Here is a 24,454-nt window from a genome sequence, read left to right as displayed (position 1 = left end):
CGTAGTATCAGTTTTGTTGCTCATGGGCAAGAAAAATGGCAGATGCTCTTCATTGCTCTTTAGCATTACCCATTACCAGAGTACAGCCTGCCCATCTACGCTCACGTGATGTTTACATCATATTAGCAATGTGTGAGTCTTTGTGGCCAACAATTGAGCTTTAAGCACCTGGAGTGGTTGAGATACGACGCAGCCGTAAAGCCCGTTGAACTTGGTGCGAACTTCGCCGACGAACGTCTCCCGCAGGCTGCAATGCGGAGCAGGGCCTTCGCTTGCCACCATAGATGCAACTAATCAGTTCAGTCCAACATGCCGAAAACAGTTCTTTTGTCAATGTATCAAACAGAGCTAGATCACAGACGACCTTTCGTCTGCCTTCGCAGCCCAGTTGCGTCAAGGCGGCTGCTGCTGGGCCAAGTTGCTCGGTGAAAGTTTCACCATGTTGAGTAGGCGCAACTCCATAGTTCACTGTGGAAGAATAGTTTGGGTGTCACAGCGATACGCTGTCACCCAGAGTACATAACACATGGCCTCCGGGGCCCTCTACCGCAATTCCTTGCTACTTGGCTGCTTCTCTCAGGCCAGAAGCGGGCAACAGTGACTGAGGAGAACTCGAGAGTGCACGGTGGAAGTAACAGCTCGTCGCTTCCACCCGAACTACAGCCCACCGTAAAGTATTGGGTTACACCGGTGACGTCGCTCAGAATAATTGTACCATGCAGTAACCAGTTTGTTTCGCTGCGCGACGCTTTCAGTTCTGGACGTGTATGGATGAAATGTAATGCTCCCGTCGGTTGGGATTTCAGCGCGCGTTAATCATTCCGAGGCGGTCAAACGTAATACAGCGCCCTCTACCGCGGTGGCCTCATAGCCGAATGTAGAATTATTGCATTATTCTTCGTAAGACCAGCGTGTTTTCTTTGTCGGAGCTTAAGGTGTCACTGTCTGTTTAACAGCATTTTGTTAAGCTACTTGCTACTACTTGTTACTACTGATAGCAGGGTGGTAGTTCTATGATCCGCGATATTATTGGCAGCAACCTCGTGTATTTAAGCAAAGTCGTCATTTTGCAAGCTACTGGTGTCTTGGATATGCTAAAGCATTACATGAATAATTACTGCATCATTTCATCACACCATCCACGGCGTGTTTTAGTAGATTTGCGGTTTTTTAGTTCGCACCGCTGGTTACTCCTCTGAATTCCCCCGCGCGCCCTTTCAACTCTGTCCTCATCGCTGCTGAAGCTGCGTGAACCTAGTCAATATTTTCTATCCTGCTAACTCGCCTGAAGTTGCTGTTGAAGGTATCCGCATAACATACTTCTCTTCTCTCATAAGGTCATCAACGCTGCTCGTATTACCACTAGATATCGCGGCTTTCGTATGGCGACAATATGTTGTCCATGTTTGTCTCCGAATACAGTTAGTTTTTTTTTGCTGCCTGATCACCAACGCTGCAGGTAATTTGAACGTTCGCCATCATTTTGAACATGAAGAGCGCAGTGAGTAGCTGATGACCTTTGGGTCGTTATCGGTTCATCCGGTGTCGGCTGCCTATCGGCGCCGTGATAGCGGTGCTTCCGTCGAGAGTTTTGCCCTGTGAGCGTCTTTTTCTCCGTTTCAGTACTCCGAGATCGGTCTACAGGACAGGGCGCTCGTTGCAATAGGAGCCTTTTTGTGCACATTTAGATCGTCGATTAGCCGAGCGCTACCAAAGAGCCAAAAGGTGAGCCGGGGTGCCAATCCTCGTACTTAGGCTTTTCTATCCCTTTCCACTTTTGTTCCGGCTGTAGGCTGCAACTGCTTGAAGTGCTGTCAAGGCATTTATTGCTACTAGTGTCTTTAGCAGGACAACCGTTTTGTGGTTATTTCTGTGCCCATACGGAAAAAGTAGGCTGTTTTTATTGGGCAAAGAGTATTGCGGCTTTCTGTGCATTCCCAGATCTAGATTCAGTTTATTCGCTTCAGAGTATATAACTGCATCGACAAAAGACCCACTCGAGGCGAAGCAAGTTTTTTGAAATAGTATTTTCGTTTAGTATTTAGAATTAGTATTCCTTTAGTATTTTCGTTTAGAAATAGTATTTTCGTGGAGGAAATAGTATTTTCCTCCACCGTCGAGAAGACAGCCTTTTCTGCTGAGGCGGTGGGTTGTTCTTTTATAGATTAAGCCAAAGTAGCAGGTATTTTTGCATTACCCTGTTTTTGTAAATAACGTAGTTACAAATTTCGTAAGGTGTCATTAATCAAATATTTACTTCAGCGAGTCAGTTTGTTGGTGCACTTAAAACAATATTACGAAATTACCTGGTATGAGCCGCTGTAAGCGGATGCTTGCACACGGGCGTGTTGTGACGGACAGTTTGATGAGTTCGTTTTTCATAAAATGAGTGCCGGAGTCAAGAGACACTAAGTATTTTGCTTACTCAATCGGTCGTATCTGTATTCTGGTTGTGGGCACCGTAATCTTCCTATAACAATTTTTCGCCAAGGACCCTGTCTACATAGATTTTGTGTCTACATAGATTTCATAGATGATAGATTTGCAGAAGTAAGTTGCAACAATGGTTGTGAAATTTATCGGTTGATGGTAGCATAGACTTTATAAAAAGGTATTAATATCAAGGTAAAAAAGCATCCCTGCGTTTGCACAGCGTAGAGTATGGATCAATAAGCATAATCTTCTCTGTTAAATTATTCGTATAGTTGAACGATGAGCGTCAAGGGCTGACCTGAAGGGGAACATAAACACCTAACCTGCGCCACCAACACAGACATCAAATGAAGCAGACGGTAGAAGCAGTTATTTTAGCTTTTTGATATCGAAAAGGCGATGAGCGCCCGTAGCAGAGGACGTAAAAAACCGTGTCTGTGCTTCGCCGGCTTCACCACCCACGGGGATAAATAGCCAAGCGCAGTTCATTTCGAGGAAGGAAATGTTATCACTTCCATATGGCCAAAATTTTAAAGAGAGACTCACACGATAAATAAAATACGAATGTTCGTCATGTCAGTCAACACCTTTATTGCTAATGATTTAGTTGAATCTGCTTTGGAAAAACGAATACAAAAAATTGTGTGTCGGCTGTCGGACCGTGCTTGGTTGTGAATGCGTTATGCTAGGTTGTATGGGTGGCATCGTGTTTTGGGTGTTTTTTTTTCAGGCTTTCGTAGGAGAAGCGGTCCTAGGAATGCCGGGTTGACTAGTTTTAGGTGGTTTAATAGAGCCTCCCACTAAGAGCCAAGACGTTTGGGCGAGAGAGGCAATTGTGAGTAGCCTGAAGCGAAATATAGAACACTTACATATTGAAAGTGGCCTGGAGACTATCTGCAAAGGAGCCTAAAAAATGGTCGCCATCCCACCTATGGAAATCGGATGTCCAGTAAAGTTGTTGTAAACCATTGCAAATCCTGATGGGGGAGGGTATAAAATGTTTATCGTCGTCTCGGAGGGCTTGTCGCTGGCACTCGGTTTCTATTCCTTTCAGTCACGAATTATTATATTCACTGCAGAAAAATTTTATACTTGGAGGTTTTGCAGTGTCAAGTGTCTAGAGGTAAGAAAAAAAGTTCAGTCTCTCTAGAATACTTATTACGCAAATGGCGGCGCGTCCTCATACGGAGGCACCATTACTCAATCCTTCTTTTGTCCATTAAAAATAACTATCCTAAGGCAGTTTACAAACAAGAAGGAGAAATGAGAATTTCTGCGCATGAAAGAGGTGTTTTTAGCCTTTATACATAATTTACACAGCAGTAAAAGAGAACATCGGACGCCAAAACACCGGAACTCCCACAAACCTTGGGGGCGTCTATTTTGATACGATGATTATCAGTGCGGTTCCGCCGCAACACACCAGAACTCCCAAAAAACATGGTGGCGTCCATTTTGATACGTTGTTTATGATTCCGGTTCCGCCATTCCACATCACATGGTGCCACCTTTCACTTCCGCAGGTTTCGAACATCAGCCGCACCGCTCTTCAGCATCAACTCTATTCATTTTCACGACCAAAACGACGAAAAAAGTCGCGTCTCGATATGGAGACACGATGACTGAAAGGGCTATGGCTGCTTCTGCTGAATCCTGCGCAGCCTGACGCATGCGCTCGGCACGTGGAACGATTGCTGCCTGTCTTCAAACATATTCTGCAAATGTTTTCTTTACTAGGAACACATGGTGGTAAATGGGGGGTCACCCTAATTACAGCCCAAATCACCCATAAGGTGGTTTCGATACTTGTTTTGTAGTTTTTGTAAAACGAATGCTGAGCTCTATGCTGTATGCCTGGTTCGCCTGACGCATGCGCTGGGCGTCTTAGGGCAAAACTACTGGAATATGATATTGCTGCTTCTTCGTCGGCGTAAGGCTTAATTGCAACGTTTGTTCTGTAGATTCACTATTGCTGTGGCAATTTGTTTGGTTTACTTTGTGGAATTATTCTACAAAGTCGCTACGCCCCGTTACAGCCTTGCTTCTGCAAGTGTTTCTGAGGAGTTGAAACTCGTACTCTAATCTGGGATGGTCTTGAGAGCACGTTGTGACGATTACCAGACGCCTGTACCTCCAAGCGACTACTCAACAAGGAAACGAAACTGTAAACCCATTTCAAATAACGATTGTGGTGTCTGTGGCAATCGCCGGTGTACTGCAGAGAACCCTCTGATTATGGGAGTCGAATGCGCTGGAATACGCTTTTGGCGGGCGCCTCTACCAAGTTTTCTACGTTTGTTTCGCTTATTGAGAAGAGAGAGTGAGGTGTTCATTGGTGTACAAGGTCCCTTCTTTTCTGCCCATGCCTGGCTGCTTCCTGGAACGGACTGCGTGAACAGTCACCGTGGCGTGATTTGTCCACAGTCTGGCTCAAATCTGTCGCCGCCGGTGGCGGTAATTATAGTATTCTCTCCGCTTCCGTTTAGGTTCCAAGGCATAATTTATTCCGTCGCGCGGGGCATGTTTGTGACACGAACATAAAGCGGCACACTAAAGCGACCGACATTTTGTCAGCAATGTGAAGCTTAACGTTAATAACGCTTCTATAAGCGTTATCCCATCTTTTCTATAAGCTGAACAATCTGTCCGTCCTTCCATGCGGCATCCTTCCTCGAAAGTCAAAGGCAGGAGATTACCTATGCAGCGGGCAGCAGCCTGTCGGAATTACGCCACCGGATGCGCGTGGCCTCGTTGCTAGGGCGGTAGCAGTCGCCAATAAGACAGTGCTTCGGGGCAGTTTTATTCGTCTTTCGTTATGATCTCTTCTTTTGTACAATCACAAACACAAAAACGTGGATGACGGTCTAGCTTAGCCGCGTCAGCAGAGCAGGATTACACTTGGATGCACCATCTGCACTCACCGAAGGCCCCATCACAGAAGAGAAACTGGCACAGGTGGAATCAAGGGCCTCATCGAACCCGTGTTCTCTGCAGTCATCCGAGCCAGTCGAGGGTGCCGTACGAGACGGTTCTGCTGTCTGTCAACGGACACCTGGCTCTGCAGTGTCGTACCCACAGCGTCTGTAAACAAGGCATAAAGTTTCCAGCATCGTATTCTAGAAATATCAACGTAATGACAGCGCTAGAAGTGGTTACCAAAGCAGCCAGCGTTTTGCTGCCTCGTACGCGTCAGAAGATTTCTGTGCATTCGGGCACCGAACCCTTCCAGCCGAGGCACAGAATGGGATGAGCTGTCGTGTTACATGCTGGTGCCACTTCGCTATTTGCTGCCGCAGATGAAGAACTTCAAGGGGTTGAATCAACGTTTCTTCAAGTATAACACGGCAGTACCTTCAAGCGCTTCGTTGGAACGGCGCATCAACATTCGCAAGGAAGTGTTGACAAAGGAAATGGGTTCGTCTGTCAGACTCAAACGGCGAGATGAAACTCTTGCTGAGTACGAACACGGGACTAATAAGTTGTCGATATATATTGTGGACATTTGTTTTCCTACTCATACGGTAATATTGAACATTAAACGCCTATACATATGTTTCTATGCGGTTTCTTGTGCAAGAAATATAATTCTGTTCGGTCAAGTGAGCAACTTTCTATTTGCACACCTGAGGCTTAGAATCCTGACTGCCCATACGAAGACTGAAGTGGAAAGTTTCATATGTGTGGTAATTGCAACAGACGAGCACCAAAATTTCAGTTAGGCAGATCTGGAGTATGTGCAGTGCTCCCCGAAAAAAAGCCGTTTAAGAGCGTTTCTTTTGACTCTTTTTATATCAAGATAATCTGCTGCAGGCGATGCTCATATTCGTTTACGATACGTAGTTCAATGTGAGGTTTAAGCACTGGGCTATTTAAGCCCAAATAAATCTGTCCGGAGAAGACAAAAAACCCCTAGCGCACGTGAGGGCGTGCGCGCGCTGACGGCCCGGCGTCCCTGGCCCGAAGCTCCGGACACGACCTTCGCGCAGTGGGCTAAGCAACAAACACAAACCCCGAGGGAACGTTAGCACATGCCTTACGGCGACTGCCCGGCATTATCCAGGTTCGCGCGTGGGCTTATGCCATGAAAAAGACCTCCCGCATTCCTCGTAGTCGTCGCGTAGTGACCACGCGGCACGGGTCTGCCACGTGGTCACTACGGGACCACCTGACAAAGAAAGGGTGGCCAACCAGGGTGACGACGCGATGTAAGATTTGCCCTACTCAGCTGTGCCGTCGGAAGACGATGGCGAAAGGATGATGACAGTCGCTACAGAATAAAGCACTGTACATACATTAATGGTCTTTACTTCACAGTGCCGTCAAAAATACCTTCGCTCTTCTGAGGTCTGACTGCTGCCTCTGTCATGGGATCCGCTGTCAGTGTCGGGAGAAGCTATGCAAACCCCAGCTCTGCTGTTTGACCAGCCTTACGCCACTAGTACAAGCTTCACCAGTTTTCAAAAGGCTCACTTCATTTCGCTCTCTCCTATTTTCCTGGATAAATATTAATTAAAACACCCAAATATAACGCTAATGTAGCGACGCGCTGCAATGCTCGAAATGTAAATGGAATACGCTTCTTTCGTGTTCCAGAAACTTGTAACGGGAACTTGCTTCAAAGTTTGGGAAGAGCAACGAACGAGCTCTGGTTCCTGTTTTAGAGAAAAGTGTACGACACTCGTTTACGTTAACCTACCTTTCATACGAGAGCACCTCACCCTACTGTCACATTCAGGTCACTCCAGCTCGTTGTACAATAGGTGACGCAGTTTCATTGTTAGTACTACTCAAACCTTCACTTTAAAGCCTTCCAACGCTAACTCTGCTTCAGTGATACGAACGTTCGCTTGATATAGCTTCATCTCGTCTACGAACGCACACTGCTGAACTGTTGCTAAAGCGTGCTGTCTCAGCAGCATAAACACCCTGCTCCATTTCACAATGAAGTGCCTAATTTTAATGCATTACCTGAGGGGTCCTTAAACAGTGTTCATCAGATGTCTTATTTATCCGGAATGCAAAAATAAAAGAATATACTGCCCTGAATTCTTGTTGTTCGTAATGATTGCCTCACCTTGTGGCCTGAAGTATCTGTTTCCCAGCGGTCCCAGGCGTGGTCCGCTTTCGCAGGATGCAGGGATTAATTACGCAGGAGATTCTGATCAGGGGCCAACAAATTGACGGTGAGCTGACTTCTGACTAGCTCGGCTAGCTCGCAGCTATTGTCGCACTGTCGTTCAGCGGGCTGACAGGATTACCTCAAGGTCTCCATTGAAGTGTCCGGTGAGCACTTTGCAAGCTGATATCTTTTCAAACTGGCTCACCAACTCCTGGTCTTTACAACTGGAGAGGCTGTCGACTGCACCAATTAAAATGCTCTTTCTATGAGCATGCACAGTCTCCACCAGACGACTCAGCTAGGACTAGAAAGTGTACACGTATTTGCAATACTAAATAAATTGTCTCCGGCTCATGATAGAATTCTCAAGGAAACCTCTGATGAGGGGCTAGGCCCTGCCAACCGTTCAGTTTGGCTGCTGCTTCCTCCATGTTTTATAATTTGGTTTGGCCTATTTTAATGAAACGAGTGAAGTATTCAAAGTTGCCAAAGTGCTTCCTTCTTATGTATTCATATACTGACCGTTATCCTTTCTCAGCTGGTTAATTGAACGTTCAAATCGAGAAATCGCCACGAGGGGCGGCTTTAAGAAACGGGTGGAAGAGTGTGGCCGCTGTTGGTGCTAACTATTTCATTCTCTCCGCAGTTCCCTTTTGCTAGCTTTCGACGACAATGTATCTTTCATTCTCCAGCCTGGTGCATGATCGCAAAGCGAACTTCTTGTAGTTTGTGGGTTTATACATTTCACACACTAGTTATTTCCCACCCCGCAGCCATCCGCGCTCAGCAAACATGCCTTGCTAGCGCCGGCTGCGGACGGGTCCGTTGTTTGCGCAGGCAGACAAAGGCAGGAGGCGGAGAGGGCAAAACACAAATGGCAGCATTTGTTGCAAAGTGCAAAAGAAATATATTGCATACAGACTAATCGTAGGCCATAATGGTAACACTTGGAGCGAGACATTAAGTAACGCTAAAGATCGAGATGGTTCGACTCACCGATGGATTCCAGAGCAGCGCGGCGCTGCTTGTGCAAGCGCAGTTGCAGTCTTCCAGCTCGCCCGGACGCGTCCCATTGTGGCACGTTCCCCAGGTCCGGACCAGCGCGCCGAAACGTCCGCGCGCTACCGCATCCCCAAGACAAGAGCGCGTCCTCTCGTCATGCGACAACCCACCAGACCTCGCCGAACCGTGGTGCTAGTGCAGAGGAAAAACTGGTTCTCTGGTAAGGCAGAGGGGAAAAGAGTCAACGCCTCCACCCTGGCGACAACGAACCCTCCGGTCGCTGGCGCCCTCCCGTATTGCTCTCGTCGGCGTTTGCGTGAAAGTCGCGATCCCCACATCCTTTCCTTCTAAATTCCTTGCGTACACCGGCGAGAGCTGATTACAGGACTAGAGGTGATGGAAAGGTTGTTCGTCGAATAAATCGTTAGTCACTACACCGAGTTCCCTGGCCGGCTTCCGCTCGTCCAATGCCACCGCTTGTAATGTACCAGCAGGCCTGGTCATCACCCGCTGATGTCTGCAGGGAGGTAGATCCGGGAGGAATCGCACCAACCAGCCCAAGCAAGCATTGCTCAAGTGGCGGTGCATCCGTGATGGCCCATGGCCGCAAAGCGACCAGAGACTGCAGACTCCCTCGGCTAGGCTGGCGGTGGCATACAGCACCGCTTCAGCAAGCTCGCCAGCTGCAGACGACCCGTCGTCCGGAGCAGTAGTCAGCAGCATAAACACGCTCCATCATGTGGTTTAAGCCTAGGTGGTTCAGCTGCACAAAGAAACTCCCCGCGCCTTCAGCGTACGACAGAAAAATAGCTTTCCGATCGCACCGCATTTGTGGTGCGATCCAGAAAACTATTGCCAAGTTGTCACCATTTCATCGCTCTGTTAATATAAACAAAGCCCAATAATTTGTCCAAACCCTACAATGTGTTCGCAGGAAAAACAGGCTGCAGTAGCCATTTGATCCCATCGATCAGGTGTTTCGATGTCGAATATCACAATTGCCACGGCTTCGGCATAAATACCGGCTGGTTAACGTCAACAAAGCACGTCAAATTGTGCTAACCCTGCAGCGTGCAGGGTAGGGAGAATACAAACTCGATTGCATCAATAGCGTGACACAATCCCATGGTTCAGCTAAGCTTTACAGCAATGCAACTGCTCTGGAAATGTCAACAGAGCTAGAACCTGTCTTGACCCTGTAGTTTACAGGGAAAAAATAACTCACGATCGTATCGACCACCCTGCACGATGCTTCACGACACAAATGTGGAAGCAGTATTTGCTCGTATCAGTAACACTTCATTCATACACATGAACGCGGAAACAGTATTTGCTCCCAATAACAGCCCTATCCTCACACACATGAACACCCCTTACGTAGAAATGCTGAAATACGTTTCAACACACTGGCGGTTAGTTCACGTGGACAGAGCTCGGTCTCACGAGCCTAACAAGTGCGCTCGTGCGACGAACAATTAGCGGGCACAAAGTTTTCCCCGCGTAATTCTCCCCGTTAGTGCAAAACAGGGAGGGATGAGGCACCCCTTCAGTCCCGTCACCCGCGTGGCGCGACAACAAAAACAGCTACGCTGCGGAAAACAGCTTTTCGAGCGGCGATGATTCAAAGCAACAGTCTTTCTTGAGGTGGGATAGATTCCTTCCTTTTGCGCGAGGCTACCAACAATTAAAAGAGAGGGAGCACACCGTGCCGCCCTCCAATTGTTCCCAAGGTCGCATCTTCTCCGGGAGGACCGGGTGTGAAAGCCTTCGGTTCATTCGCTTCGGCAAACGACCCGCATCCAAAAACACAACAAAATAAAACAGATGAGACGAAATAAATCCAGAACGTGCCCGTACGTGCAGCCGTTACGGAGACATATGCTTTGTTTAGGGTCCTACACGCTAGCTGCAACACAAGCAGCTTGTGAGCGAACGGCGCCTATCGCGATCAGCGGTATCGCGATCAAAGGAAGGAGGTGGAGAGGGCATAACACCAATGGCAGCATTTATTGCTGCCATTGGTGTTATGCAAATCAAATATACTGCATACAGACAAATCGTAAGCCATACCGGTAACACTGGGAGCGAGGCATTAAACAACGCTAGAAATCGAGATCGGTCGACTCACCGATGGTTACCAGAGCAGCGGGGCGCTGCGCGTGCGAGCGCGGTTGCAGTCTCCCAGCTCGTCCGGACGCGTCCCATTGTGGCGCGATCCCCAGGTCCGGACCAGCGCGGCGAAACGTCCGTGCGTTCCCGCATCCCCAAGACAAGAGCGAGTCCTCTCGTCATGGGACAACCCACCAGACCTCGCCGAACCTTGGCGCTAGTGCAGAGGAAGAACTGGTTCCCGGGTAAGGCAGAGGGGAAAAGGGTCAACGCCTCCACCCTTGCGACAACGAACTCTGCGGTCGCTGGCGCCCTCCCGTATGGCTCCCGTCGCGTGAGCGAGGCGCATTGTGCAACGCCAGCCGCGATTGGAAGCTAGCCAGAAAGGGGTTCGCGTGAAAGTCGCGATCCCCACAATTTCCACGGCGTTCCCGAAAGGGAGTACAAGTTGGGGGGTGCCTTAGACACATGAAAGTTTCGATGAAAATTGCATCTGATATTGATATTATTAGGTGCGTATTTTGTCTTACTGAAGCAAATTGTAGCGGAATGGTGAGGTTACGCCTTTGTGTTTTGCGTTGATTTTATTGTTTTTCGCAGTACTGTTGGCCTTTGAACCATTATAAGTTGTTCCTTAGTGTGAAGCTGACCAATCGAGCATTCGTTGCGTTTACGGGCAGTGCAATAAAGCACAAGAGATCATAAGAACGATTGTGACAGTATTGGAAGAGCCACAAGAGAACCAAGCCGACCGGCAACTCTATTGTTGTCGCATGTGTAAAATCTACACGTTCACCTGTGTCAAAATATAAAACATTGCCATAGTACGCATTGGGAGGCCTTATTCTAAGAAATGCAGCATTTTGGAGAAACGGCGTAGATAAACGCATCATATATACGTCCTTTGGAAACTTTCCGCCAGTAGATCTGTAGAAGACGCAATCAATTTTTTCGTTCTTTAGCTTCGGATCACACCTTTCAGCCTTGTGGGTCACAGGGGAAGCCACAGGATCCTAGTACAAATCTCGCACCAAAAATATTAACTTCCAGAACTGCCCTCTAGCACGTATGGACCGAGTTTCTTTAGATACTCCTAATTTACAGGCAGCGCACATCGGCAACCAGATCACCTTTCATCAGCAGTAGTATAAGTAATATTACCCATAAAGTGTTTTTCATAGTGACAAAGATCACACACCAGTTCGTGATTCCAGTCATGGTGCTCTCTGAGAGCCTTTCTCAATCTTTAACAGAGGGCTTGAAAAGTGTTTTTTATTGCGGCTAAAGAGTATTGACCGACTGAAAATATGTTTGTCGCTTCAAATTCAGCCTTCAGATCCCCAGCGGAAGAAGCTCTAAGATGCTGCGAGTCGTTCCGGCCAACGAGTTGAAGATCGGGCCCGAGGTGAGGCAGATGTTCTCGTTCTTGTGCTTTGAAGCAGCCACTTGGAAAAACGGTTTGTGGAGTTCCCTCGAACAATGATTATATAAGAATACAGGGTCGAAATTCCAAGCCACACGTTATTTACACATCAATGTTGTTTGTTGTTTGCGCGATACTGGGTAAAAGAACTCATAAGGCATCGTACGACGTTGTTTGTCTCCATTACTGTCTTAAAAAAAAAAAAAAAACTTGTCGCAGCTTGCGCTTCTGGCGCAAGACTGGCGAAAAAGCACAGCTTTCGGCTCCTCTTCCTTCGTCGGATAACTAACTGTTGCGCCTCACACGGGTTTCTGAACTTGCTTTTGAAAGCTCTCCTTGAATGGCACGCATGGATAGTTTTGTCCGCAGGCTTCCACATCTCCCGCAAAGTTCCCCGCGTCAGGACGCACTACAACCCGCGCCAATCGGTTTCGCGGTCTTTGCGCCTGTAGCACAAACTCGGAGTCAGTGCTCCTCACTTCAGGTGCGAACGCACGTGAATTGATGAGAACAACACGGGAGAGGTCACGTCAACAACGCTTGGCTGAGCGTGCTCGATGGCCGAGCTAACCGTTGCCAAGATCTGCTTACGAGGCTCGCGCGCACGCGTGCTCGGTATTTCTTCTTGGTGTTTTTCTGGTAACGCTATACGTCGGATGTAGTAGCTTCAGCAGCCCTGCTGGTAAAAAACGTCACGTTAACACTACCAAACTTCATCACGACTGAAAGGTGAATTAGGCATGGTTTTGCAGACTATGGATAGAGTGTTTCAAGACAGTTATGTTTTAATAAAATTTGATGATGCGTATGTTTACATTTCTTTAGTGCTGATGAAGATGAAGACAGTCTTAAGAACCGTAAATGGGTTTGCGTGAAATTTCAGAGCCTGTCCCGTACCTTTGCGCACCAGATGACTGCTATCAGGTGGTCGCTTGCGGTGAAGCATACGCACGGACAGACCAGGCGCTCCACTTGACGTGGTGATATACAGCGGAGAGGCACCCCCAAAACAGCCACAAAACCTCACCTAGTTTCAAGGTTTCATAGTGACTGAGCTTCGGGTTAGCGCAGCAGTAATGCCTCTCCACAGCCAATCACGTGGCGTGACGTCTAACCTGCCACAGATGCGCTCCTCCGGATTAAGGACATTGCGATGATCTGGTTTACCTTTCGAGGCATGATGTAGTAGAGTATTCGCTCCAAACAGCTGAAAACATCTCGATTTTGTTTTAAAAACGAAGACAAATAAAAATATCCAAGGGGTAGAGGTGCTTCTTGAGTATGTTAGGCACATGGCAAAAAAAACGAGGCGTAATGGCGTCCAGTGACGATGCAAAGCAGTGCCTTATGTAGAAAGAACCTTTACAGTAAATCATAAAGCTACGGCTCCCAAAACGAAAAGCAATCGGCACAGGTATATGCCTTTTAAACCGTTGCACAAACAAATGTTTGGGCTCACGTGACTGGGCCAAGCATCAAGGATGCTGTTGCCAATCGGATGGTAGTTGAAGGCTTGTGGCGCAGGGTTTTGGCAGGAACACTTGCTGATTAAAGACTAAGCCCTTGTTACAGAAGTTTCCAAGCCCTCCACCCCTCTTGAAAGCGAAGAGTAAGACATGGATAAGTACTAATTCATGTGGGTGTTCGTGCATTATTGGAATCCTACGCAGCACAGTCCTTCTCCAAGCGCCATACCTGTTCTCCAGGCTTTTCTCGTTTCTTCTTTCTTACATATTGCACTGTTCCATGTGATCGTCAGCAGTGTTTATTCTTCCTTCTCTTCCTTTTCTCAACCGCAAAGAAGGTCACGGGCCGCAGATTACTGTTGGTGTACCTGCTCATAGCGGTCTCTGTCACACGAGGTATTTTGGGCAAAACATTCCCGGGACAAGTTCTCCGAAGGTACGTGGGAAAGTTCCCACTCCGTTTGCAAACCGCACTACCCGTTGAATCCCCATGACCAACAGCACGCAAAGTTCGTCTACAAATAAAGAATCAAGATTCCTTTCAAATAAAGGAAAGGGGCACCACACAAATCAAATTACTTCTAACACATCCAAGCGTTCCTTAGTAAATCGAGTGCATAAGTGTTTAATTGTCGGCCGTATATGCCGTTATCATACGCGATGATACAAACGTATTATTGTGCTATTGTAAGCACTTTTACCCGCATCATGATATGAACCAATGTATTTGCGCTAACTTCAAATTCTTTTTGCCTCTTTGCAGATATATAGCATGACACGGAACCCACGTGGTAGTTGTATCATTGTCAACAACGCGCATTTCGACGACCATTCAATGAGCCGGAAGGGATCCGAGCTTGACGTAGATCGTATGGCCGCCCTATTCCGTCAGTTGCACTTCAACGTCTCCACCGCGTCAAACCTATCAGCCAAAGTAAGAGGTTCATATAGGCTATGTTTTTGTATGAAAGCACTTTCATCTTATACCCACAACATATCACCCCTGACGCTTCAGCAATGGCGGCACCTTTGTTCGCTGCTTTCACGCCAGCCGAAATGTTAGCGGTGCAGTTTGCGGGGTCGAAGGATGCATGCGGGGCCTTCCCCCTATGCTTATTGTTCCGCTTTGACATTTAAATACGCCTAACGGAATCCTCAGCTTGTTGTGCAATAACTTTGGCGTTGGATGGCCAGTATTAAACTGCGTCTTAGAAAAAGTAAAGGATTATTGGGAACTAACCCTAAAAACGGTGATTCGCCAAACTTCTTCATTAAAATAACGATAAGAAGAGAACACACACTGGAGTAGAGATGACAATACTTTCGCGCACACATCGTGGGCCACCGAAGCGTCAATGTCCCTTGAAACTCGAATCCAGCTCTCCGAGAGTTGGCTATGACTGCATAGCTGTGTTCAACAGCGCTTTATAAAACCGTTAATCAACTAAATTATTTAGGTCAGTGAAAATTATTAATACTCTTTCGACTGATGGATCGCTTTGGGTGATTGGTTTAATTATATAGGGGCTAGTCGCTAACAAGTTTGCACGCACGCTGAATTTTGTGTGAATGCTGTCAACGCAAACAAAGTGTTACATTTTCTGAAAGCTGAACGCACTTACGGTAGTGTATTCAATAACGCCTTTGTAAGCTGAAGTGTGGCGGCTTTCCAGCGGTATTCTGCCGACTGATCAGCCAATCCGCACGTAATTTTTTTGGCCCAGCGTTTTTTAAAGCTTTTCAAAAGCTTGATCTTTCCAATATGTCTACATCGCGAGTATATCTACTTAGGCAAAGTAGTGACACCGCATCCCAACCACGGGGAAGAGATGATTAGAATGATAACAATGGGGTGCATTATATTCGGCAGGCATTCTTAGATAATGAATGGCAGACTACCATTGTCCCCGAAGAAGAAAATAGATGACATCGGCGTCATACCGGTACCAACCTACGGAGCAGAAACTTGGAGGCTCAATGAAAGCGTTCAACTTAATTTCTGGACGACTCAGCGAGCAACACAACGGAAGATGATAGGTGTAACGTTAAGGGATAAGAAGAGAGCAGAGCTGGTCAGGGAACAAACGCGTGTTAAGGACATATTAGTACAAATCAAGAAGAAATGGCTTTGGGCATTCATGCAATGCGAATGCAACATAACCGTTGGTCATTAAGGGTAACAGTGTGGATCCCTAGACAAGGCAGGCGTGGCAGGCGGTGGCAGAAATTTAGGTGGGTAGATGAGATAAAGAAGTTTGGGGAGATATATTGGTCGCAATTAGCACAGGAACGGGATAATTGGAGGTTCATGGGAGAGGCTTTTGCCCTTCAGTCACGTAGACAGGCTGATTATGATGTTGGTATTGCTGAGGATGATGGTGGTGAAATTTCCAAAGCCTCTTCGTTTGCATGTATTTATTTACGTATGTTTTAGCAGGTATGTATGCATGCATGTATGTGTGTATGTATAAACGCATGTCGGTTGTATGAGTGCACATAATACGTACTCAAGTGTGTTACGGTTAATACTGTTTGAACGTATGCCGTAACAAACAATTCGGGTAGATGTCATCACTCATAACCTAGGAGATGACGGTAAACACTCTCCAGAATGCTGGATAGAGCTCAGGTGAGAAATTGCTTTCAGTTCGTTCTCCTGTATTTTTTATCTACATCACTCTCCCGTGTCTTCCGTCCTCCTGACAACCCGGATACTTTTTTCACTCTGACTGGTAATCAAATTGACCTTTTTTACAGCCCCCTGTCGTCCAAAATTATGTGTCTTTAATTTGAAACGCCCCCAAATTTCAGGACACTTCAATACTTACAGAGTAAAAGTGGCTTGATATGCAGCGAATGACAACGGGGTGAAGTAGCCGCAGAACGAAAATTATGTTCATATTCAAAGATCACATACCCGAGAGCATCTGTATCCTGAACCTTTTTACCGCCCTCATTGCCCTCCACGCAGGAAACAAAAGATCTGCTTCGGCGCTTCCAAAAGGCTGAAACTCAGAAGGACGCCGAATGCCTGGTGGTCATACTCATGTCCAACGGTAAGGAAGGTGTTCTATATGGCAGCGATGGTGAAGAGCTTCATCTGGATCGTGACGTCTACCAACTGTTCGATAATGAGAACTGCCCGAACCTTCGAGGGAAGCCCAAACTTTTCTTCATTCAGGGATGCCGTGGGTGTAAGTCCAACATCCGGATTTGTTATTATTACTTCAAATTATTTCTGGTTGAGTTTTCTTTGGTTCTGGGAGAAGCTTCCACGATTGTGTAACGTTTGTGCCTTTTAACAATTGTAAAACTCTTCAGAGGTAAAAATTGCTGTTCTTTGCTTGAGACCTCGCGGCACACATTTTTATAAGCATTTGTACAAACTAAATCCTTGCATATACACACGCGCGTACGCCACGGAAGCCAAGGCAACAGCTTCCAAACTCCCACACGCGTGTACGCGCGCCCGACCACACACCCACATCCACCCACCCATACGCCCACCGACACACCCACCCAGCAAGCGTACACACGCACACACACCAACTTCTTAATGACTATAAAGATATTTCGAACTGTCATTTTTCCAACTCTTTAAATTGTATGCTTGTTATAAACCAAAAACGGCACTCGCCGAAACGCGCCCTGATACACAAAGACCAAAGCGAGTGCATACCAGCGTTTGTATATTTATACATTTACATACAGACATCTATATAGATATATGTACGTATATTCTTGGGTATGTATACAAAGATCAAGAAATAAAATGCATGAGAGAACCATAATACCTAGAAGACGGTGGGTAAACAAGAGCCAGTTTTCGGGAAGGTAAAGGCCTCTTTCCGGGATAACGCTTCGACGACAAAACTTGCCTTCGAAGAGAAACCGCATCCTCCATAAAAAGCTCTCATTGGAGAATATCCCGCTAGAGAGGACGTGAGTGGAAAAGGGGGTTGCCGAGAGAAATGTGCGCACTGAGACCAGTATTTTGATGGGAGAGACATAAAGAGATAGAAACGTGGTCATAGTCCTGGAGAAGCGACAGACAGTGAAAAGAAAGACACGTTTGGTCGAGAAACTTTGAGGGTTACATGAAAAATAAGGAAAGTGTTGGCCTCAAAGCTGTTTAGGCTAGAGCACTGCACGGGCCTGAGTTTAAGGGCCGCGTCCAGCGCAAGGGCACCTAAATGAATCCCCAGCTCGACCATGGCTAGTAACAACTAGCCGGGCCGATCTATGCCCAGTCATCTATTTCTAAGCCTAGGAAAGAACCGCATCTGAGTGACCTGGCCTTGACTTATACCGAGAAAGAAACCTGCAAATGATATTTGGTTGAGGGCCCTTCGAAGCAAGTAAGCAGACAGAGGATCAGTGTGCAGAGCACTCATTGATGAAATGCGAAGACTTAGGACTAACCAGTGCATGCACTTTACCTTCTACCTGCTTCACTTAACGAAAACTCTGCGTAATACTTACAAGTATTAATAAATCAGATCCATAATCACCTTCGTTGATTTGATTCTTGGCGAAGTGTCGTGTTTGTCTCGGGCACAATTTAGTGTGCTGAAATTTTTTAAGCCGAGTTTCGATCCGAGAGTTCTGGCATGCATAAAAATTTAAAACTGGGGGTTCCTAATCGGTGCGGTTTCTTAACCACCCAAGTTCGTTTACCGGCAACGGCAGGCACACTTCGATTAGTGCGACATGTAACACACACACGTACACAGACATAAACCAGAGCTCTAGCTTGTGTGAAATATTCCGTACGCCGCTGAGGCATTTTTTGTAAGCGTATGTTTGGTATGTTATGCCCCGATAGATAAAAGTTTGGCACACAACATCTAGAGATCATTCGTATTATGTGACAGGATTTACCACTTCAGCTGCATGTGTTGTTGAATATATCGAGAGGAGTCGTATTCCACAAACTCGACGTAACACGGCGGAAGGGAAACCGTCTGTACTGTGGAAACAAGAACCTGCTATTCTCCGAGATGAAGAACGAGGTATCATACCACAGAAGGAAGTGAAGGCTAACGGTGGGGTTTATGGCAGACGCGGGATTTTTGCCGGATTGCATAAGAATAGGAAGAGGGTGTTAGTTGAAGCTTCATGACAGGCGTCACTTCGTGGCGTGAAAGCTCCACCAATCCTTGCTAGTATTTGGACGAAGAAAATAGGTTTTGTTTTCAAGAATCAAGTCCGCAAGTATCCTTTATCTCGACAGTAGTTGTGTAGCATGTGTCGAAACCGACCGGTCAGGTATTCAGCGTCGCCTCACCAGCTTTACCAGCAGGCAATGAGAGCAGTGGCCTAACCACCTGGAATCCCCTCGCATATATGGGCGATTATGCGCGCACCTATACAATGCCCCTCAGTAATTGTGCAGCAATATAAAAAATGCTTGATATGCAGCGTCTGTCCTTAGCACTCCTCTGATCATTGATGAACATGTAATGTTGTACGTATTCTGAGCTAGAATGTTTAGTTACATTTCGACCACTGTTCGCTATTTACGAAGCAAGAACGTAGTGTTTTTTGAGGGGGGCAATGATTTTCATATTTCCGTTTATTTGTCTGATACTGCGCTACCACTGACCGACAACGCCAATTCATACGGCGTAACATCTGTCAGTTTTCACGCGCAATATCCGAAATTATTGTCTGTAACTCCAAGGTGAAAAACACTGACCTGGCGCAATGCAATTTGTACTTACAATGCCAAAGAATCTGCGAACATTGAAAACTTGGCGGATCGATCGGCTCTGCGAAAACAAAATTTTGAAATTTCCCGCTACTTATTGCCCCGCGTTGACGTATACGGAGCTGGCTATTAAAACGTTTAATTTGTTGGATTCGGGAAAGCCGAAATGTGGACGACGGCAGCCCGGAAAATTGCTTCTTGTGGAAACTGTAAGCGGAACACACACGCTTGGATACAAGTTTAACTTGTACGCTTTGGACGTGCCTGTAGGCCACGCTGGTAAATTTTTGTGTTCTGCTGGGATTCCTTGACAGCTAGAACATGTTTCATGGAAGCCAGATTCGTATATAAGGGATCTATTCGTTGGTCAATTAAGTATTGTTATTTGATGTCGTCTTCAAGAAACATTCGGTTGGCATTCGGCACGAAATGCATACTGCTGCATAGAACCTGTTTTTGAATTTCTCCGGTGGGCCAACCCCATCAAGATTTATCGCTGTGAGCTTCTCTGGAAGTATCTCACACATGTGGATATTCCGGAGCGAACCTTGTCCAATTGAATGATCTGGTGGGGAGATTTTACAGCCCCACTGCAGCTATATAAAATTTGATAATATAAATACTGTACCTCACTCCCTCAATTCTTACGCAACATACCCTGTGTAGCGTTGTGAGCTGTGTCATTAGGAGTTCTGATTTAGCTTCAACAGTGAGTCTGATTGCTTTCTCAACATAATGAATTCTCTGCTCTCAAAGAGATTGAATTCCCGTAAATTGCGCGCCGGATGAATCGAGATAAGTCGTGACTTCACACTGAATTAGGAACCCACATAGATCCACATGAGCAGTGAGGCTGTGGCGACTACTGAGCTCTTGTGAGTGACAGCGAAGCACCATGCTTTAGCGGCGAGGTTGAGTGTAAGTGCGGAAGTATATGCGCCGCATGAAAAGTGGAGTTTCAGCGAGCGTTGTTGCTAATCGAGACGCGTGAGTTTGAGTAAGCGGTGAACACGAAATAAATAAGAACCTGTAATAATTAGCTTACCTGTACGATTGCTTGCAATACTTGTACCATATTTCTTAAGTGCGCATGCAATATCTGGTTCATTGATATTGATAAAATTTGGGTTTACTTTTCGGTATATTTCGGAGCACTTCTACACTGCAGTGTGCACCTTATTTCGGAACAGCTTAATTTCGTTCTGCTCCTTTGTGCAGGTATGTGGGACAACGGAATCCACGGTCTGCTTGAAACACCTGGCGCAAATGAAGTGTCACACGAGCACTCTGAAGCACGTTCCTGCGAAGCACGTGAGCACTCACCATCACCATCGCCACGCGTTCCGCCAATTAGGCATTCAGAAACCAGAGCCCGTTATTGCTGATTCTGTTGCGTGGAAGCCTATAGAGCCTAGATAAGCTGGTACGCAATCCGTTTAGACGAGAGTTGGCCTTAAAACAATTTTTTCAATGCGCAGGTAAAACAGGTTTTGACTTTGTCATTGTAAGGTTGTTCGAAAAATATCCTGCAAGCATGCAACATACGGAAAGTTGGTATTATTCAGATACAACGTAAATTCTATCACATATCTTGAACACGGAATTCACAACGAATCAGGGCGGGATTTGTAACCATTGTAGTTATTCATAAATTTATGCAGCTCCTCGGGACGACAAAAGCTGCCATGTGCCTGAGACTGCAAGCACCGTGGAAGAGAGACCCGAGCACTGCTTACCGTCTTCCTGGCAAGAACGCAAACCCGAAACCGGTTGCTCGGATATGTACATCGCCTACGCCACGCGTCCCGGCTACGTTTCTCTTAAAAACGCAAGAACCGGGTCATGGTTTCTGTCGGCTGTCAGCGAAGTATTTAGTGAGCACGCTTGCACCTTGTCGCTGGATGGTCTCATGCGGCGAGTGTGCCAGAATGTTGTGGATCGTTCTGCTCATGATGGAAGCAAGCAGACACCAAGTGTCACCACAATTGGGTGGCGGAAGGAACTTTATTTTAACCCGGGTCATCATGCGTAGTCAAAAATTTCTGTTTCTGCAGACCGCTTCTTTTTACTTTCCGTGTGGGCGCCCTACTTAATTGGTACTCACACAAGAAACAAGGTCAAGCGAATTTATTGGGTGAAGGATTGGTAGTATTAGGCTTCTTTCAGTTATTAACCCACTGAGATATATTTACGTGCTTTGTTTCGCTGTATTTGGAGTCATGGATGGGTGTTATGTGCTATCTCTGACACTTGTAATTTTAGGTTGTGGCATTGGTTTGTGTGCTACCATTACTTCAAGACAATCAAGTCTGTCGGAGGCCACACATTGCGCGATAATAACCACGAAGCCATGCTATCTAAAATCGTCTATTGTCCGGTGTGCTGCATCAGGCCTAGTAGCTTCTGTAGCCCTGAGTCTTTTCCGAACCCTCCTGGCGAACCATCATTAGCAATTTAGAACTGTTTTAAGGGGAACTAGTTTTGGTGTGCAATCATTTATACAGATTTGATTACATGACGACATTGAGTTCTCATAAGATAAGACGTTCCCGTACTTTGGTGAATCGTTCGTTTTGTGAACAATTTCTGGCCGGAAGAAGACCCGCACTTATCAACAGCGAAGCTGTTGAGCAAATCGTTTTTGTATGGTGTCCGCACTTTTAAAAATAGCAAGAGAATGCCGAGCGCTCGTTCACGCGTTCTTCTAGCTCACCTTCGTCGAGCTAAGCATACCATACTAGGGCAATTAACCAATATTAAACAAAAGTAGCCTTAGGGGTGCCCGCGTTCCTCGAGAGCACACTCATGCCCACTTAGGTTGGTTTTCCAACGTTGGCAGCACCCAAAAAAACTCTACCGTTCGCCGTATCATGGCAAAACCTCCTCGAAAAAGAACAACACGTAATAGCGCACGCTAATCGTTCGTTCGTCCTCGCGCCATTTTTGCGCCTGCACTCCCTACCTGAGAAGCGCCGCCACTTGAATGTTCAAGCTGCTCTAGATGATGATTAGCTCCACACAGCCCGGCCGCGGATAGTTCGCATGCCCGAAGAAGAAGCCGTGCTTAGAGACGCGCGGCATGCAAAGCATCTGCCACACATGATAAGCTGCGCTTACAAATTGTAGTACGAAAATAAAACCGTCAAGGATCACCTCCAACAACTTGTTAATCCAAACCTTGCGCTTGTGTGCAAGCTCCCATGGATTTCTTTTGGTAAAAATGGAGACTGGAAAGCTGTGCCGCCACCTTAGGCGCAGTACATGCTAGGTGTTACGGAAGCTGACCATTTTCGAAACTCTTTGGGGCATAGTTGATATCAAAAATAAGTACATTGCTGAACTAACTTCGTCTTTCTTAAAACGGAATCAAGATTGCTATTTAAAATGTTGCATGTGTAACACGCTTGGACTTACTTCTCAGGCTAAGAAAGAGTTAGTATAACTTACTAAATAAATATAAAAACGCTGATAAGGTATTTTCTGTGTGGTCAAACTTTCTCGTGGTGGTAATGACAATGATTTTGAGGATTGTTTTAATGTGGAAGGGCATTCTGCCAGCGGAAGGGACGTTATTGGTGGTATATCCGGCAGGGACGCTTAAGAAGCACGCAAAAATATTTGACAAGGTTCGGGCAGCGATGGTTAAAATTATTCCGCCCTTTCTTTTATCCACGTGGGAGCTAACCCCGGATAAGACAGCCCCGTCATGTGAAAATGGCGCGCCTCGCCGACGCAATAATATTGTTTAGTCGCGCAAAATCTTCTTAATACGATTAAAATGGCCGCGACATAAATTGACGAGACAAGATGCCGAAAACAAAAGGCGAGAGTCTGCACTTGTTTTGAGTATTTGGGTTGATAAGGTGCTACACTCGCCGACGAAGGTGCCTGAGTATCCGGCCTCTGCCATAGTATCGTCACGGGCTCCATAGACTCAATGTATAGAAGGAACAAAAGGTGTATGTTTGAAGCCCTTCTTTTTCAATTTTCCGGAATTTTTCTTTCGACGGTAAGTCAGCAGCTACCGAGTAAGCAAACAGCATTGCTTTAAGTTTGTTTACATGCAACCTCAAACATCTGTTGCACCCATATGGTCAGCTGATCTCGCATACGTCCTCGACAGCAGGCAACGCTGGTGCAACGTCCGGCTGCCCGCGTGGAGGATGGCAGTCAGTCGTCAGTGGCTACGGTGACCGTTTAGTCGCATATGGTCAGTTGTACAGTTTGAATCACCTCTTCAACAATCAATTGTCGTTTTATGCAAGCTGGCCTGTTGGTACGGCTACGAAGCACCTCGCAGAAACAGAATGACGAGGTTTCAACACTGCTCAGCGAATAAAGTGACTTCTTTGCATGGATTCGTTTTTTCGGGCTGCCGATTACACGGACGTTATCTCGGCTCCTCGAGGGTTCCAAAATCAGTCGGCGACTGCATAAGGTTTTAATAATGTTTTATAAGGTTTTTATCAGGTTCATATCGTGCATATTTTCACCAAGTATTTGCCGTCCTTCGCAGCTGTCATTGCGTGTTCTGCCACGTTTCTCGTGCAAATACAGCAAAGTAAGCAAGACGTAGGGCGTTAAGCTGGCTGCTCGCTCTGTGCTTCGAAAGATATAATTCCCGTCGCCCAATAAGCATTCAAAGAAAAAGTAAGCATGAAAGAGGATGGTAATGGTCAGATCAAGAATCTTAATTTATTTGCTGAATATCTGAAGTAAAGGTTATATAAAAGCTAAACCTACTGTTCTACCAGAGCGCACTTGTAAGCGGCATTCTTCTGAGCCAACCTTTATTCTGTGTGTTCAGAGCCTACAATGGCCGCTTTCCACTGATGGGGAACTGCAACCTGAGCAGCAGCCTGGATATGAGAGACGTCAATTGCTTCAAAAGTGTGTTGGATTACCTCCTACTTTCGTAAATGTCTTTGTACTCTGTTTTGTGGTTTGCTTTATCTGACTCAGAATAATAAAATATGAAAACCCGGCGATTTGTGTTTTAATATGTTACTGTCCTCATAATACGTTGACAACGATATAACCGATTACTCCCTGCTGCGTGGCTTAAAACATACATGATACATGAAAGCCCACTGGCAAATGATTATTCATTGAAAAAATACCCAGAAATAGAAGTAAAATACAAAGAAGAATTTTTTAACAAAAGAGGTAAGAATGCCAAAAACAAAAATACA

The 24,454-nt window shown here is 46.3% G+C and overlaps 1 protein-coding gene across 3 annotated transcripts; it reads left to right on the top strand.

The window, feature by feature from the left end:
• Positions 1-1,574: 1,574 nt before the first annotated feature.
• LOC144165711 (caspase-2-like) lies at positions 1,575-24,248 on the top strand. Of its 3 annotated transcripts, XM_077695510.1 has the most exons (7): positions 1,608-1,725; positions 3,957-4,111; positions 11,993-12,068; positions 14,316-14,486; positions 16,524-16,746; positions 20,481-20,573; positions 20,924-24,248. In XM_077695510.1, the coding sequence occupies exons 3-7, from the start codon at positions 12,024-12,026 to the stop codon at positions 21,292-21,294; spliced, it is 903 nt and encodes a 300-aa protein (XP_077551636.1). In that variant the 5' UTR covers positions 1,608-1,725; positions 3,957-4,111; positions 11,993-12,023; the 3' UTR covers positions 21,295-24,248. The 3 variants fall into 3 exon arrangements, with proteins under 3 accessions (XP_077551635.1, XP_077551636.1, XP_077551637.1); XM_077695509.1 differs by lacking the exon at positions 3,957-4,111 and having other exon boundaries at positions 1,575-1,725; XM_077695511.1 differs by lacking the exons at positions 1,608-1,725; positions 3,957-4,111 and adding an exon at positions 4,124-7,716.
• Positions 24,249-24,454: the final 206 nt, after the last annotated feature.

Source organism: Haemaphysalis longicornis, unplaced genomic scaffold, assembly GCF_048455015.1.
Source record: "Haemaphysalis longicornis isolate Haplotype H1 unplaced genomic scaffold, Haemaphysalis longicornis Haplotype H1 scaffold_148, whole genome shotgun sequence".
NCBI classification, from domain to species: domain Eukaryota; kingdom Metazoa; phylum Arthropoda; class Arachnida; order Ixodida; family Ixodidae; genus Haemaphysalis; species Haemaphysalis longicornis.
Note: the sequence above shows the minus strand (reverse complement) of the source record. Positions and strands in the feature narration are given on the sequence as shown.

Excerpts from the sequence above, each read along its gene's own strand:
- LOC144165711 (XM_077695509.1), top strand. The coding sequence starts at position 12,024 with ATGCTGCGAGTCGTTCCGGCCAACGAGTTGAAGATCGGGCCCGAG. Across the intron at positions 16,747-20,480 it reads CATTCAGGGATGCCGTGGGT|GTATGTGGGACAACGGAATC; the intron begins GTAAGTCCAACA and ends TCCTTTGTGCAG. Across the intron at positions 20,574-20,923 it reads AGCACGTTCCTGCGAAGCAC|CTCCTCGGGACGACAAAAGC; the intron begins GTGAGCACTCAC and ends AAATTTATGCAG.